The sequence below is a fragment of the Paramisgurnus dabryanus genome, chromosome 11, assembly GCF_030506205.2.
Source record: "Paramisgurnus dabryanus chromosome 11, PD_genome_1.1, whole genome shotgun sequence".
Taxonomy (NCBI): Eukaryota; Metazoa; Chordata; class Actinopteri; order Cypriniformes; family Cobitidae; genus Paramisgurnus; species Paramisgurnus dabryanus.
The window spans coordinates 20,569,919-20,587,086 of NC_133347.1; the positions used below are offsets into that span (position 1 = coordinate 20,569,919).

The following is a 17,168-nucleotide window of genomic DNA, read 5'->3' on the forward strand; positions in this document are numbered from 1 at the left end:
TTTCAATAAGAAATTTTGGTTGCTTTTTATTATTTAATTTTTGTAGCTGTTTATCATTATATTTGACATATGTGGTGTATGTAATGTATATACTCTGTTGCACTTTTATGTTTTTAATTTATAATTTTTAAATGTATAATTTTTTAAGTATATTGCAAATAAAATGAAATAAATCGAGAGGAAGTAAAACCTACGATTGTCCCGCCTTCCCGCACTCTATTGGCTCAATTCTCGCAATAACTAATATGATTGGCTACTAGCGCTGTCCGTAATGCATAGGTCACGCTCTCACAGGAGTTCTTCCGGTTGTTCAGAGAAGAAAGAAAAAAATAAGCAGTCTATCGCCATGTTTCAGACAGAAGCATCTGTCAACCGTTTCTAACAGTTTTATTCAATGTTGTCTTTGTGAGAGCGTTAACAGAGACACATTTGTTGTTTATACTTTGAGAAGAGAGTTACAGTGAATGGCCAGGAGTGCAGGACGGTGTTTAAACGGTAAGTGTGTTGATGTTTGTGTTTAGCAGTCGTGCTAATGCACCGTATTTTGGTGTAAATGCTCGCATCCAGAAAACAACCTCAAAGACCTACAGCATGGATTGTGTCTGTTGAGTGTGCTCACACTGAATAATAAGAGCTGGGCGTTTATATGTGCAGATTGTGCGGGTTTGTTAGCACTAGCAGCAGGCTGTGGTCATGTATGCGGAAGGAGCCGTGTTTATGAATGCGAGCCGAAAGCATCTGCTACAGTGCTGTCAGTCTCACAGTGCAGTTCATACCTTATTAAAATGTACAATAACAACCGATGTTTCTGCCTAAATGTCATATCTACCGTTATTGTTATTTTACTACAAATCACATTGATTGTGAAATAATCTTACAGTGTCTGTCAGATTGTTTTATTTCTTAACGACAGCAGTTCATGCTTTGGTTGCCATGGCGAATTTAAAGAGTGGTATGGATTTACTGTCAGATTATATAGGTAATCGGTACAGTAGTAACCTCTGGTTGAATTTGGGTTTAGGATGTCCATTACTGTCATCTACACACATGTTTAAATAATATACATTTTAAATAGTTTATTTCTTACTCACAGGTTTGATTTAAAGTTTGTGGGAAGTGTTTAAAATATTGCAATGTGTTATTATTTATAAGCCACAATGTAAGTGTGATCTGTTTGGCAGATGCTAATCCATTTTTCGCTATACTATATAGTATCGTTATACTATTTCTCTACATTATAACACTGCACTGTTGTCTTTTCACAGAGTGTTTTTAATACAGTAAAAGTGCCACGCAATGCACCATGGAGGAGGCCCACCAAATGTGCAGAGGAATCTCCAGAGATCCAAGTCTGTCACTGGATCTGAGACAGAAGACCAACAGCAGCCACAACAGCAACAATCGCAGCAACAACAACAGCAGCAACTGCCAATGGCAGTTACACAACAACAGGCAAATGCCAATCATCCTCAGTCACCGGTGACATCGTTCGCCCCCTCCGCGAGTCCATCCGCACCACAGTCTCCAAATTTACAAATCTTCATGAGAGGGAGCCCTGTAACAGGCCAGAACGTGAACATCACTGTACAAAATGTTCCTGGGAACCAGCAGATCACGCTCACCTCTCTGCCTCTGCAGAGCCCAGCATCCCCTGGCTTTCAGCACCAGCCCCCGCAGTGGAGGTTCGAACCTGGGTCATCATCTTACATACAGGTGACATCACCCTTGCCTCAGAGTCCCACCCAACACAGTCCAGTCCCCATGCAGGGGGTGCCCAGACCGGGCGTGTGTGGTCAGAGCCCGACTCGGTTTGTTGAGGCGGGTATAATGGTTAGGCAAATCAGTTTAGGCAGCCCACCCGGAAGTGGCCATTTTGTGTACCAGGATGGAACAGGATTGGCGCAGTTGGCTTCAACCACCGCAGGAACCGTTCAGCTTACCTCTCCGGGGACGCCAGGGGCAATCCGAGAAAGACGATTGTCCCAGCCTCACTCTCAAACGGGTGGCACCATCCACCATTTAGGACCACAGAGTCCTGTTGCATCAGGGGCCGCTTTGCCGACTTTGGGCAGCCCCGGGCACATCACCACCTCTAATCTACCACCGCAGATCAGCAGCATCATCCAAGGGCAGCTGGCACGACCCATGATCTATGAGAAGAACGCACAGGGCGTGGTGACAGGCGTGGCGGCCCCCGCGACGGCTTCTTTTGGAGTTCCTTCCACCATCCCTCCTTCCAGCCCATCACGAAGCAACCCTTCCCAGGGTCTTTCTAACCAGTCGCTGACCCCCACCAGTGTGAAAAAGATGCAACCGAGAAGGCTGGAGGAGATCGCCCCCTTAAATCCAGAAGTGGCGCAGTTGAGGAAGCAGTGCCTGGAACATCATGGGAAAAAGATGGAGAGTCTTAAAGAGGTGTTTAAGGATTACCTGATCGAGCTCTTTTTCCTCCAGCACCTGCAGGGAAATATGATGGACTATCTTGCTTTTAAGAAAAAGCCCTGCGTGCCTCTGTTCACCTACTTGAGGCAAAATGATCTTGACCTCGATGATGAAGAAGAGGAAGAAGAGCAGTCAGAGGTCATAAATGATGAGGTAAAAGATAATGCATGGGCTATAGTATACACTCCAGAGTTTCCATTGTCTTAAAAAGCATTGAAATGTTTTATTATTCTCTGCTCTTTTTTTTTATCCACTAAAAAATTTAAACCCTAAGATGTTCAATTGTAGGAAACACTGTAACTCATCTTGGTCTCGGTTTCAGTCGGAAACATCGAGAGATATTTTCTGTCTCTTTATGTTTTATCTGTTTCTATGACAACCTTTCAGGTGAAAGTAGTGACTGGAAAGGACGGACAGACAGTGACTCCTGTTGCTATAGCTACACAACTCCCACCCAACGTGTCTGCAGCGTTCTCCGCTCCGCAGCAGTTCCAGGTGATGAAGTCTTCTTTACTGGGAACCACCACCAACATTTAAGCTTTTACTTATTTTCAAGATCTGTTTTAAGGCCTAAAAGCTTAAAAATGATTGTTTTTGCTTTGTGTGCTTTTTCTCGCAGACCCATGCAGGGGTGGCAGGTGGCAGCATCTCCAACCCTGTGGATATGGAGACTTTCAAACGGCAACAAGCCATGGCGCAAGCAGGTAGGGCGACGTTGGCAGTGCGAAGGTGGAGATGTTTCTTTCTCTTTAGTTTCCTTATTTCCTCCTTCTGTTTTTTTACTGTCTTTTGTTTTCCTCCCCTCCGATTCGCTTCTGCTTACTCAATATTCCAGCATTTTTTCCCAGCTCTGTGTTTGAAGCCTGTAATCGAGAAAGGAACGTCCAAACATCATTGCTATGTGCTTTTTCCCTTTTTGCTTTCCTGTTCTGTATCCCATTTTTTCGGGAGGGAGGTTTTTTGCGTTTTGAGGGTATTGTGTGTTTTGCATCCCAGATCAGGCTAAGAGGTCCCGGATGGAAGTGGGTCGGCATGGGATGATATTCCAGCACCCCGCTGTAACTCCTTTAGGATCTCCCGGCGTTACCCTCCAGCAGCTCATGCCGACAGCCCAAGGTAGGAGCGCCGCTGCGTTTCGGGCCGGGTCCGCTCTTGTTACGTTATTCATTGCTGCTGGAGGTACTCAGAGTTCAGCCCAAAGTTGAACCTTCACTTTTATTCAAGCATCATCTTCCAGTTGTGATCTACTTATTGGGGCTCTGTTCAAGCTTAGGCCTCATCTCAAACCATCAGAGGAAACATGATGGGAAGAAGATCCAGTTGAAGATGAATGGAAACACATCACTCTTATTTACTTATGATTTTCTCATTAGTTCTTCGAGCCATTCACCTCATGCGTTTACGTTCTTCTTTGCCATAATGGCATCTTGGATTTCATCTGTGGCTCATCGGATGATGAGTCCCAAGTGGTTCCCTTCACCAGGATGTCTATTTATTCACATAGTGTTTGTTTTCTGTTTAGTTCTTGACCATTCTTTCCTATAAACCACGACCCCTCTTCACTAAACTCACTGCATTGTCGATTTGGATTCTCAGTGCATTTTCAGACTTGGTTCCCTTCATCTAGCAAGTTATTTTTTGTTTGTCCTCCTTTTATTGTCACCATCGTCTTTTCAGTTCACATCCGAGGTTTCCATAATATTCATGATCTGATGGTGAGGAGCCAAACGGAGCCCTCGTGAAAGGTCTTGCAAACAAACAGTCGTTGTAACCTAAAAGCTCCAGATGCTTAATGTAGTCGGTGCTCATTTTCAGATGCTGAAAAGGGGAAATACTTAGTCCTGTGTGTCACGTCTAAATCCCCTTGTCTTTCCTCTGCTGTGTACCCTCTGCTTTGCTATGTGCAGCTGAAATATTAATGCTGATGTCAGAAATGTATAACACGCTTCATGCATGATCATGATTCGAGTCAGTGCTTAGTCCATTTTTCTTTTTGTGCCTTTTCCTTTTGATTTCCTCTTCTCTTTTTGGTTCTCTTTCTTTTCTTGATTTCTTATTCTAGATTAATCTAGATTTTTACATGTAGGTAGTTAAAATGGTAATGCATGATTAGTTTTCTTCATAGTAGTATTTTTAGGCATTGAGCCTATAAGTATTTTGATTTTTACTTTTCATTCATTAGAACATATAAATCTTTCTTAAGTTTTGTTATGTAGTCATCGTGACATGAACATTATCTTTCATTAATGTTCCCTTTTCTCCAGTGCTGTGTAACACATCACTGGTAACACATAACATAATAATCATAAAGGTTGATTGGAATATTTAGGAAATTTGGTAAAACAATTAAAACTCAATTATTCAGAATGTAATAAATTATTATAAAAAAAAACTAAGAGCATACTGTGTTTCCAATTCTTCATTCTCTCTTTCTATGAAATTCTCTCTCTCCCCATTCATTCCTGCTCTTTTTCCTCCTCCTCTTGCCCCACATAACAGGAGGTATGCCCCCCACACCACAAACGGTGCAGATCGGTGGGCAGAAACAGAACCAACAACAATACGACCCCTCCAAAGGCCCACCTGTCCAAAACGCGGCCAGCCTTCACACGCCACCCCCACAGCTTCCAGGTCGTCTTCCCCCGGGTGGGCTCTCCATGGTGGGGCTGCCTCTCTCCCTCACCCAAGGTCAGGGTATGGTGGTCGAGCAGCAGACTCAGACCGCCGGAGGTCAGCTCCAGGCGCAGATGAAGGCCGTACAGGGTCCTGGAGCTGTGCTGGCTCCGGTCAACCCGCATGCGCAGCTGCAGGCGCAGCTACAGATGCAGTCAGGACTCCACTCTCAGTTGCAGCAACAACAGCAAATGCAGCATTCAGTCATGCAGCCTGGCCAACCAGTGAGTATGAAATAAAGAATTTAACAAGTTTTACATTTTGTACACTACTCTCAAGTTTGTCTTCTCTTTTTCTCAGACTGTGGCGCTTGCGCGTCCAGGTTTAGACACTTCTCAGCCCACCCAGCGTTTGATGTCCAATTCACACTCCACCCCTGCCATGTCTCCTGCACCCATCATATCTCCTACCTCTCTTCCCTCCCCTTATCCTTCTGTCCCGGTCCGGACACCCAGTGCCGGTCCCAGTCTCTCCCCTGCTGCCCAGTCCAAACTCGTTACCACGAATGGAACCACGGGTCTTAAGTTATCCGGGGTGGCTCAGAGTCCATTTGGGCAGAACTCGCAGGAATGCGCTCAGGACAAGCAAGCAGAACAAGCCAAGCTGGTGAGAGACAAGAACAGACTAGAATAAAATCTTAAAATATGCATGACATTGTGTTAATGATCAGATATCATTTTTAATTTGGTGCAGATATAAAAGGTGATTTTAATTTGGAAAATGTGTACGGATGACTATAAATTTAAACCTGGGTTTGATCCTAATGTCAAAATGAACATACACAGACATGCATAGACAAACATACATAGACATAGCGCTGTCAGCTTAACCAGTTGTTTGTTTATAAGAACTAATTTCAGAAGCAGATGTTTTTGGTCAATGCATTATTTCATGGCAAACAAAACACAATTCCCTCTAAAGTGTAATATGCATTACAAAAAATTGTCATTTTGTTAAATTTACTAGTGTAAGTCACCTCTCTACTATCTTAGTAAACAGTTTTGGTATTGTTTCTGTGTTGTAGGAGAGTCACGTTCACCAGCGCATTGCAGAGCTCCGTAAAGAGGGCCAGTGGTCGGCCAGCCGTTTACCCAAACTTCAGGAGGCCTGCAGACCCAAATCCCACTGGGACTATCTGCTGGAGGAGATGCAGTGGATGGCTGCTGACTTTGCCCAGGAGAGGCGCTGGAAGATGGCTGCTGCCAAGAAGGTAAGAACACTCGAACAGTATTCACAGAACCCCATTTTACCCAAAGGCTTTTCTAAATGTGTTTGTTTGCACATAGTAGTGCTAATGTGGCTAAAGATACTATTGTCTGTATTCACAGGAAATTAGATCTATTTTTTTAACTAAAACCACTCACTGTCTGTTCGCAAGGGAGTGAGGAGCTGTAGCTCATTTGCATTTAAATAAAATGGTAAATGGACTGCATTTATATAGCGCTTTCAACAGACCCATGGCCATCCAAAGCGCTTTACAAGTTGCCTCACATTCACCCATTAACTAACACATTCATACACCGACGGCAGTGTCAGCCATGCAAGCTCGTCGGGAGCAGCTGGGGTTGGGTGTCTTGATCAAGGACACCTCGACAGTTGGTCAGGTGAAGCTGGGGTTGTAGACAACCTACATGAACCACTGAGCCACTGCCGCCTCTAAATGTACATAGCATCTGGTCTCAGTGTATATGGCTGCACACTTGCATATTTGTATCAATGAGGGTTCAATATGGAGCCGGATGAGGTCCTGCTTTATTTGTGGAGTGTGATTGTTTCATATTGAGTTAAATATCATCTTTGCCTGTAGCTTGTGCGCACTTGCGCGCGTTACCTTGAAGAGCAGAAGAAGACTGAAGAACGAGAGAAAAGGGAGGAGGAGATGAGACTGCGAAACATTGCCAGCACCATTGCTCGCAGTGTTGACTACTTTTGGTCCAATATCGAACAGGTAAACACTCACAGACAGTAGTCTGGATACAGCTTCTTATCTAATCCAATTCTTATATTATAGTTTAGCATACATTCAGTCTACAAATCTAAAACTGTTCAGAGACATTTGATTTGTAGTATACCACAAATGTTTGCAGTATAACCAGAGTTCTGGTTACTCAAATGTCTCTCTCTGTCTTTCCACAGGTTGTTGAAATCAAGTTACGGTTCGAGATCTATGACAAACAGAAAAAAGTTCATAGCGTGCTAAAGGCACCAAGCAAAGGTAAGCTTTACTAATGCATTCGATTGGTGCTTTTATCCAAATCGACTTACAGTCCATTCAGAGTATACACTACCGGTCAAAAGTTTTAGGGCGCACTCACATTAGGGCTAACCCAATCAAACCGTGCCCCAGCGCGATTGCCCCCCCACTCCCCCAGAAGTTCCTGAACTTCCAGACTGTGTAAGAGTTTATTTATTCATTTAAAAGAGACTTACAGTGAATACATTGTGTTGCTACAGGGCAATGTGGTAAGTCAGCCAAGCCAGGAGAGAAGTCAGATAAAGAAAGTAAAGTGGTAAGGTCTTCATCCTTGTATTGTCTTCAGAAACAATTTCACCACCCGTCACAAAGGTTAAGCCTGTGTCTTTCTTTAAGCAGGAGGCCGGTCCATCCCGCAAGAGAAAATCGAGCACCTCTCTGTCAGATGTAGAAGGTATGTTTTTCTTTATTTATGCATCTTTCGACTGGTTTCTGTCTTCCTGTCATTTAACAGCATGTGTTGTTTTGCAGTTGAAGATGAGGAGAGTACGATAGAAGAACAGGAGGCTACAGAGGTAGCAGCGGATCAGAAAGCCGAACTGGCGGTACTGACTAAAGAGGGTGAGTTTTATCCTCTTTCTGGTCAAGATTTTACATTAACTTCAGAAGTATTTTTGTCATCAGAAAGGTACACGCACCACGGTGCTGGAATTTATTTTATGCAAGAAGTTTTCTGGAAAAAAAATCCATATTATTCCCTGGGTAGTGTAGGATAATATCATAAAAATTCTAGCCTTTTTACACACGCATGCTAAAATGTTTGCTTTAAATGCTTATATCTTCTTTATGCGAATGTTGATTCATACCACAATGCTTTTTTGCATAGTTGTGTTTGACACATGAAAACGTCTTGGGTTACGTTACGTATTTAACTGTTGTTCCCTGAGAAGGGAACGAGATGCTGCATCTCCCTTGCCATACTTCCCGCATCCCTGTAACACCGCCTCAGATAGCAATATACTTCCTGGCTCCCACGTCACCCTTTCGTTGTCATTAAGCCTCACTATTGGATGAATTTGATATACACATTTAGACGCACTTACCCCTGAAGGCGTCCCCAAAGTGTCACTGCTGTGACGCAGTGCGAATTCCCTCGAAAGGGAACTGTAACAATGTATCTTAAAAGGTAACACGATGTAACCTTCGTTGATGTGTCCCCACATTTAGTCTTTGAAATTGAGGGTGTTGGACCTGGAAAGTCCTTTAAAGGTCCTTAAATTAGAATTTAACTTTAGCACTTTGTATAAATGTATACTATGGTTTATAAATAGTGTAGAGGTGAGGAAATATAATACATATATATATATATTGACGTTTATTATTATTAACATAAGCATGCCCATTTGGCCAGAAGTGATGGAATAAACATAACATAGTACCTATTACAACTTTAAACACTACATCTGTGTGTCATTTCCTGTAGCTGAGGTACCATTGGATGATCTGGTGAAGCAGTATGCCGGAGCTTATGCCGAGGGATTCAATTGGCCACAGCCCTGCAGCCAAAGTGAGGATGAAGACAAAGAGGAAGCGGATGGTCTGTGTATATTTGCTGCTAAAACAATCTGTTATGAAAGCTAAAACGTTCAAATTCACGAATTGCAAAAGAATTGAAAATTTTTGCTGTACCAATCACGGTTTTATTTTTTGTTTAGACATGGATTCTCCATTGGACAGTCCACATGATGCAGTGTTGATCGACTCTCTGCTAAGCATGGATCAGTACCGCGGGGCTGAGCGATCAGCTACTGGGGCTAATGGAAAGCCAACAAAAGATATTGCAGAAGTTGCTGCGGCAACAGACCTTATTTTACCCAAAGGAAGTGCTAGGACTGCTTTAACTGTGAGTTTGTTTTTAAAAACTTAACTTGTTAACAGTGTTTTTTTCAATTGTTTCTGACTTTGTCAATCTCTTGCTTCTATTAGGGTAATTTTTCTCCTCCTGCTCTTCTGCACGGCTCTCTGAGGGACTATCAGCAGGTTGGTGTGGAGTGGCTGGCAAGCCTCCATCGCAAAAACCTCAATGGCATCCTGGCAGACGAGACCGGACTTGGCAAAACCGTACAGACTGTGGCTTACTTTGCTCATCTGGCCTGCAACCAAGGTACCCTCCATTAAAGATATAATGTTTGTTTTAATTTAATGAATTGTTTTGGATGTGTTTTGACCAAAGACTGTAAAAAATATGGACGTAGTGTCCGAGACGTCACCCTTAGGTTTGTGATGAGCCCAAAGTAGGGGGAGATATAATTTGCCCGAAAATAGGCAAAGATGCATGATGTGAGTGGACCTGAGGTGCCTGGTAGCATGCCCACCTAGCTTGGCGGTAGTGACAGCAGCAGCAGAGTCACTCAAGTGGACACGCCCTTAATGAATCAAAACTTTACGGCTTAATATAATTTAAATAGATGGGTTAGAAAATTGAGACCGGAAGGTTGCCCATTGGTTTTGACCTGCTATCTTTTCATTGCAGGTATCTGGGGACCACACTTGGTGGTGGTGAGAACTTGTAAACTTCTTAACTGGGAGATGGAGTTTAAACGCTGGTGTCCTGGGCTGAAGATACTCTTGTACCTCGGAAGCAGAAAGCAGCGCCGATACAAGAGATCGGTATGAATCGGCAATATTTTCTATGTGACCAACTGTGTACTGCACTTGTTATTATTCCAGCACTGTTTTCAAAGTTGGGGCTTAGCAGTTGGCATACATGCACAAAGTTGTAATTTTCAAATTGGCTTCATTAAAAGTCTCATTGAAAAGTGTTAATTGTGCAGATTATTAAATATGTTCCTGTTGTCTGTTCTCACTCATTGTTTTATGGTGTACAGAGGTGGTGTGAACCCAACAGCTTCCATGTGTGTGTGACATCATACAAGCTCCTCCTGAAAGATCACGCCCACTTCCTCAAGAGACGCTGGAGGCACCTGGTCCTGGATGAAGTTCAGCTCATCAGGAATATGACCGAGAAACACTGGGAAACCATCTTCAATATCAAAAGGTTGGAAAGCATCTCCACAAATGTTAAAGGATAATTCCGGTATTGAACACTTTGAGTCTCATTTCTGGTTTGTTTTGGATGAACTACAGTGATGGACACAGAAATTTTGACAATGGGTCGTATCTTGACTTTTTGACTCGTTTAGAAGCATCTCTTGACTGCTTCAGAATGGAAGTTAAGGGCCATGCACAAACATGTCATTAAAACAACACTTAATGTTCATTTTCAAAACTGTGCTACTCACCGAGTGGTTCGTGGTGTTCGTTGATGATTAAAAACAAATATATTGGCGCAATGTATGATTTCAATCTGTGTTATTTGCTATAGTGGAACTATTTTTTAGATACATCACAACCGCGTATATACTTCTGCTCTATATTTGAGTCTGAAGCGTTAGCACACTCCCGACCACTTGATGGCGACAACCACTTTGCCATACAAGTACGCTCTGTGTCTAGCGTATAGACAGTCACAATCGAGCTCAACTTCAAACCTAAAGCTGGTCACTGAGCCATCAAATATGGGAAAAATTTCTTCTGAGAGAAACCGAGCGAAAAAACTACAACCACATGTAAACAGACCCCTTTTCTGTTTCCCGGCGGCGAAGTGATATATCAGCAAGCAATGAGTCTTCCAAGAGAAGTCAATGGAATTTTACAAAATGCCAAATAAAACACGACAGAAACTGTATTTCGCTACACAACTTGTTTTTAATCATCAACGAACACCACGAACCACTCGGTGAGTAGCACAGTTTTGAAAATGAACGTTAAGTGTTGTTTTAAAGGTGCAGTTTGTAATTTTTAGAAGGATCTCTTGACAGAAATGCAAAATAATATACAAAACTATATTATCAGGGGTGTATAAAGACCTTTTTATAATGAACCGTAATGTTTTTATTACATTAGAATGAGACGTTTTATCTACATACACAGAGGGTCCCCTTACATGGAGGTCGCCATGTTTCTACAGAAACCTTTAAAGGACAAACTTTTTTTACTAAGTTGTCTCTGACGATGACATGTTTTACTGTAGCTTCTCTATCCGTTTCAAAAGCGAGGGGTGAGCAGTGGATTGAGCCGTTGGTTGCAATTTGCAACCTCACCACTAGATGCTTCTAAAATTTACACACTGCACCTTTAATGACATGTTTCTGCATGGTCATTGGCTTCCATTCTGAAGCAGTCAAGAGACGCTTCTAAACGAGTCAAAAAGTCAAGACACAAACCATTGTCAAAATTTCTGTGTCCATCACTGTAGTTCATCCAAAACAAACCAGAAATGAGACTCAAAGTGTTCAATACCGGAATTATCCTTTAATTAAATCTCTTTAATCTTAACTTGTTCAGATTGTTTTGTAGTTTAAGCAAATGCATATTTTGGTTTCATCACATGTTTGTGTTGATTATGTGTGTCTTTATTTTTCTCTGTCTGTTCAATAGTCATCAGAGGATCCTCTTAATCAACACACCTCTACAGAACACTCTCAAAGAGTTATGGACCATGATCCACTTCCTCCTTCCTGGAATCACTCACCCTTACCTCAACTTCCCAGTCAAACCCGGCACTGATCAGAACCAGGACTACTGCCACAAGCTGGTCATCCGATTGCACAGGGTAAGGCCTGACAAACACGCATGCATTCAAAGTGTACGTATCAAGAAATGCACATGTCCCCAGCATAACCGGCACCTTGGTGATACATTATTGAAGTTTAAACCAGCTAGTTTACTTGTCTAGGTGTTTAACCATCAATATACGCAATCCACTTCCTCAGTTACCATTTTGGTTTTTAATATTATCTTTTGTAGATGATTCAGCCCTTTATCCTTCGTCGCTCCAAAAGAGATGTAGAGAAGCAGCTGCCCAAGAAGTATGAGCACATTCTGAAGTGCCGTCTGTCCAAGAGGCAGAAAAGCATGTACGAGGACATCCTCATCCAGCCCAGGTTGGCACAAAATACATTTAGCAAAACCGTGTTCTCACTCTCCACATCAATCTTCAAATTCATTCATTCTTCTCTCGCCCTCCAGCGCACAGGAGGCCCTAAAGACAGGACATTTTGTGAGAGTCCTGGAGGTTCTTATGCAGCTGCAGAGGATCTGTAACCATCCAGACCTGATCCACACCAGAAACACGCACAGCTCTTACATATGTCAGCCTCTGCAGTACAACACCCCATCGTTACTGCTTACTGCTCTGCAGCGGGACCAGTGGAAGGTGGGGAGAAGAATGAATTTGACAATAAAGAGAAAGTGGGTTTATAATGTATGTGACTTATGTGTGTAATATGTTTCTCCAGACTGTAGATATGTCTCTGTTCGATCTAATTGGTAATGAGGGCAAGCTGACCCGTTATGAGGCCGAGGAGGTTTTTCCCAAACTCCGAATGACCAAACAACTCATTGAGGAGATCTACACCGCACCTGACGCTCCACCTAGACCCAGACAATGCAAAATCAAACCTATGAGGTATATCTGACTGTTCGTACAGTCTTAATGCATATGTACCAGTTTGACCAATGGGATGTCAAAGCAGCAGGTGTAATATAATTTCTGTTATATGTTGACTTGGGGCTGTTGTTTCAGATTGTTCCTACCAGTGCAGTATGGGACTAAACCAGAGGGACGTCTTGTCCCTATGACCACCAGCACCACTCACGCCCCGCGTGCCACTGCTGTAACTTCTGCCCCTACCACAACTACTGTTTCCACTACTGCTGCCCCAGGCACACAGCCCAGGGGCAAATCACCTCTAACCTCCGCCACTTCCACACAAGGTAAGAGCAGTCACTTACCAATGCAAGCTAAAACACCATGTCTTTAATTATCTTTAGGTAACTGTTGACCACCACAACAGTAATGATAATTTTAGTGCAGTGCAGACACACACACACACACACACACACACACACACACACACAGACGCTGTCTCACGGTCTCGGTTGGCCAAATTTTATGTTCGTACTCTCATTTCCAACTTTTTTCTGAAGACGGATTATCCTATAAATGTATTTGCATCATTTATTATTCTTCCAACTAGCGTAGTTTACAACCAGAACACCATCTGTGAAATGCTGCATCCTGACAGTTAACTATAACTATAACAAATAACAAAAAAAGTGAGATTTGTTTATCCTTCACTCCCTTTCAACCTGATTGGTTAGTTCACACTGTTAATTCCACATCTTCCTCCATAGCCTCAACAACCAACAGCTCACCCGGACCACTCTTAACAGGAACCACCCCTAATCCCCCCATTGCCCCTCTGGCAGTGAGTGTGCCAGGGGTCACCACTTTACCCCCTATACCTGCTGTGGCCCCCCAGGCCCCTGCCGCCCACCCCCTTCAACCCAACTTGGTATCACAGAGGCTGGTGCTCAGCTCCCAGGCCCAGGCACGCTTGCCTAGTAAGTGGCCTCGGCTACCCACCACAGACCGGTTCCCTTCCTTCTGTCTCTAAACCTGCACTTAAATGTTTCCTTCCTTTCTTCATGGCCACAAAGCACAGTCGTGAAAGACAACCGAGAACGGAAGATCAGAGACTACAGTACATACTCTGCTGAAGTGGGCTAACATCTATAAAAAAAGTAAAGCTTACAAGATAAATGAAATGCCACTCTTTAATGATTGGTTCACCCAAAAATACAAATTCTGTTATTTACTCGCCTCGTGTCAAGTCTCATAAAAGTTGTACGATAGATATGCATAAGAAACAGACTGACACTTAAGGACTTTTTATTGAGCTGATAACCATTGATACAAAATCATTCATGAACCTGAGAACGGGATCAGTCTGCTTTCCTCATAAACCTGCATGCCAAGAAGAGCCAAGAAAAATGTCAAGCCAATTACATCCTTAATCTTGGTTTTGTTGTATCCTGACGCAAAGCCATCATGTGGTCCAAAGAAGAAAACACAGTACAGTTTTTTTTTTATCAACAACAGAAAGCCTCCCCTATTCCGATCTCTTGTTTAAAAAGTCAAAAGCAGATATCACCTCAGTAGATGACCTACGGTGGTCTCTTTCTTCATCTTTAAACCAGCATGACCCCTTCAGATCTTTCTCCAGGCTGCACCTGCTGCCTCTATTTTATATTAAGTTTTTGAGTTCACCCTTCAGTTTATGCACTAATCCCTTTCTTTTGAATCCCATCCAGGATAATCCAAAAGCTTTTAGATATTGTTTTGCCTCCCCACTTTTTCAGTCTGGCTCTTCTTTCCCAGAGCCTCATCATCTTTCTGTGGGTTTAAGGAGCGTTAATAACGCATGTGGGTACTGCTTCCCACACCACCGGTCTCTATGCACCTCCTTACTTGCATGTAACTGTTGTTACATGGAAACCTTTTTTTTTTAACAAGCCAATAATTTATAACTTCTGTTATTGCTCTGCATTGAATGTTTTTATTTCAGGTGTTTTATTATTATAAGCCTGGCAGAAATTTTACCTATCCTGGTTGTGCATGTCCCTTCTGTGCTCACCCGTGAACGAAATGTATTTCTTGCTCCAAGACACTCAGTTGGAGTATTGTTTAACACAAATTGTATTCATCTTTGTCTCAACCTCCTGCTGAAGGTGGAGATGTAGTGAAGGTTGCTCAGTTGGTCGGGCAGGGCCGTATTGCCCAGCCAGAGACTCCCGTGACCCTGCAGTTCCAGGGCAACAAGTTTACCTTGTCCCCGAGTCAACTCCGCCAGCTCACCACCGGCCAGCCTCTGCAGCTTCAAGGTACACTCGGTAATGTCCAGTCCATATTCATCCACTTCACCATCTCATTCGCTTGAGGCGTTTGCATGTGTGTACCAAATCACATCACTAGGTTACTTGTTGGTTATCCGAATGTGACCGCTATTTGTATGTCTGCATTAGGTAACATACTACAGATTGTGTCGGCCCCCGGACAGCCTCTCCTTAGGCCACAGGCACCGGCCATGGTGATGCCCACTGTACCCCAGGCTGTTCCTGTCCAAAACTCCTCAGGCACTCCTCCTGCCACATCCACACCAGTGCAAGGTGAGAAACTAAAGTTGACCGATACAGGTTTATTATCTGGCTGATGCTTTTTTTTAGCCTACTTGATGTGTATATATCAGCTTATTGTAACTGCTTAGTCACATATTCATCTTATATGTAATTTTTTGTTTAAATATTATGTTTCACTAGTAACTCTCTGTCTTACTGGCTGTTTTTTAAAGGAAATGCCGTGGCAAGTACAACAGCTCCAGCCTCCACAGACACGCATACACATGGCAAACCTTCAACCAATGCCACATCACAAGTAAGTGTGAAAGACGTTTGTTTGAGGTGCACAACTCTCAAACTTCTGAACTCAAACCTGTCTGTGTCTTTTCAGGAGTCGAGCGAGGAAAGGAACAGACAGCTAAAGGAGCGCCTGGCTCGTTTGTTTAACGTAAACGAGTGGCGCTCCTCGCGCTCCGTGCTGTACGGTTCTGACCTGATCAAGTCCTGCTCTGTTTATGAGGGACGCCCTCCACCGGCCTTTCCCGCTCCCCAGCATTCCCGCTGGACCTGGGTGGGAAGAGACAGCTGTCTGAGGGCCAAGCGGACATGTGTTTCCACTGTGGCTCCGCTCCGTTCTGCTATCCTCTCTAACGTGGAGCAGCTGGAAGCAGTAGGCACACTGGCGAAGACGTACGTGTGGTGCATTTAAAAATAATCACATAGTATTGTTCTAATGAAATGGTTAAGTAGTTAAGTATTAATTTTATTATTTTTTGTTATGTTATAGGTTCTCCTGTCTACTTCCTGCTGCTGTAGCTCCTCCCCCTCAGTTGTACGCAGCCAATCCTCCACCCTCGTACAGTCTAGCTCAAAAGTCATTCAGACGACAGCTGCAAGAAGCGTCTGCTCCGCATAATGCAGAGATACGTAGTTTGACCTGTCCTACTGTGGTCAGCTTCCCGGATGTGCACATGCTAGAGATGGATTCAGGTACGTACAACGGGCTTGCTATCTGCAAAAATGTTTTCCAAAGAGATCACCCTTTTTTTGTTGAGATGTTTATAGTATAATGTGTCTGTATATGTGTGTGTGTTTAGGAAAACTGGAGGCTTTGTCCATCCTGCTCCAGAAGCTGAGTGCTGAGAACAGGCGTGTCCTGATCTTCACACAAATGGCCAGCATGCTGGACATACTGGAGGCCTTTTTAGACCATCGGTGCCTAACCTACGTACGACTAGACGAGAGTCTGTCTTTAGAGGAGAAACGGGTAAAGTATCTTTAGTGGCCTGCTCTCTGTTAGCTCTACTTTCTTTATTTTATTTTATTTTATTTATTTCTGGGTTGTAGATAAAGGTGTACAAAACCGAGCACTCTTCCCTCCCTGTTGGATTCAGATGCTTGCATACAGGGATCCTTTATATGCATACTGCGCTATTAGCATAGCTTGTTCCTATCTTAAAAAACCCTTGCAATAATGCTCAACTCATCCTAATTCCTGTGTCCCGCCCCCAGGCACAAGTCAAAAGGTTTAACCGCAACAGACAAATCTTCTGCACCATTCTGACCAATCGCTGCTGTTCGGCCATGGGTCAAGTGCTTGACGCCGACACCATTGTGTTCTATGACACAGACTTGAACCCAAGCATGGACATGCGCACGCAGGAGTGGTGCGACAAGATTGGCCGCTCAAAAGATATACACATCTACAGGTCGGCAAAAAGTCATGCATACAAAAATACGTTAAACGTGATTATACCAAATTATAGCAATTTTCAATAAAGATGAAAAGAAAAATAAGAAAAAGACAGTTCATTATAATTTGTTATGTACCGCCGCT

The 17,168-nt window shown here is 43.3% G+C and overlaps 1 protein-coding gene across 9 annotated transcripts in view; it reads left to right on the forward strand.

The window, feature by feature from the left end:
• Window positions 1–322: 322 nt before the first annotated feature.
• Window positions 323–17,168, forward strand: part of ep400 (E1A binding protein p400) — a 30,557-nt gene continuing 13,711 nt past the window's right edge. For 6 of the 9 annotated variants that reach the window (XM_065247356.2, XM_065247358.2, XM_065247353.2 and 3 more), the window contains exons 1-30: window positions 323–495; window positions 1,266–2,595; window positions 2,830–2,937; window positions 3,062–3,146; window positions 4,942–5,339; window positions 5,416–5,721; window positions 6,140–6,325; window positions 6,923–7,063; window positions 7,252–7,330; window positions 7,570–7,625; window positions 7,706–7,763; window positions 7,841–7,930; window positions 8,793–8,906; window positions 9,025–9,212; window positions 9,296–9,473; window positions 9,843–9,979; window positions 10,198–10,367; window positions 11,810–11,984; window positions 12,179–12,315; window positions 12,401–12,587; window positions 12,670–12,839; window positions 12,957–13,147; window positions 13,568–13,777; window positions 14,945–15,106; window positions 15,239–15,382; window positions 15,565–15,647; window positions 15,723–16,021; window positions 16,119–16,321; window positions 16,429–16,598; window positions 16,844–17,040. In XM_065247356.2, coding sequence (XP_065103428.1) covers window positions 1,297–2,595; window positions 2,830–2,937; window positions 3,062–3,146; window positions 4,942–5,339; window positions 5,416–5,721; window positions 6,140–6,325; window positions 6,923–7,063; window positions 7,252–7,330; window positions 7,570–7,625; window positions 7,706–7,763; window positions 7,841–7,930; window positions 8,793–8,906; window positions 9,025–9,212; window positions 9,296–9,473; window positions 9,843–9,979; window positions 10,198–10,367; window positions 11,810–11,984; window positions 12,179–12,315; window positions 12,401–12,587; window positions 12,670–12,839; window positions 12,957–13,147; window positions 13,568–13,777; window positions 14,945–15,106; window positions 15,239–15,382; window positions 15,565–15,647; window positions 15,723–16,021; window positions 16,119–16,321; window positions 16,429–16,598; window positions 16,844–17,040 — 5,921 coding nt within the window. In that variant the 5' untranslated portion in view covers window positions 323–495; window positions 1,266–1,296. The remainder of the gene's footprint in view (window positions 496–1,265; window positions 2,596–2,829; window positions 2,938–3,061; window positions 3,147–4,941; window positions 5,340–5,415; window positions 5,722–6,139; window positions 6,326–6,922; window positions 7,064–7,251; window positions 7,331–7,569; window positions 7,626–7,705; window positions 7,764–7,840; window positions 7,931–8,792; window positions 8,907–9,024; window positions 9,213–9,295; window positions 9,474–9,842; window positions 9,980–10,197; window positions 10,368–11,809; window positions 11,985–12,178; window positions 12,316–12,400; window positions 12,588–12,669; window positions 12,840–12,956; window positions 13,148–13,567; window positions 13,778–14,944; window positions 15,107–15,238; window positions 15,383–15,564; window positions 15,648–15,722; window positions 16,022–16,118; window positions 16,322–16,428; window positions 16,599–16,843; window positions 17,041–17,168) is intronic. The other 3 variants (XM_065247357.2, XM_065247354.2, XM_065247362.2) reach the window with 3 other exon arrangements.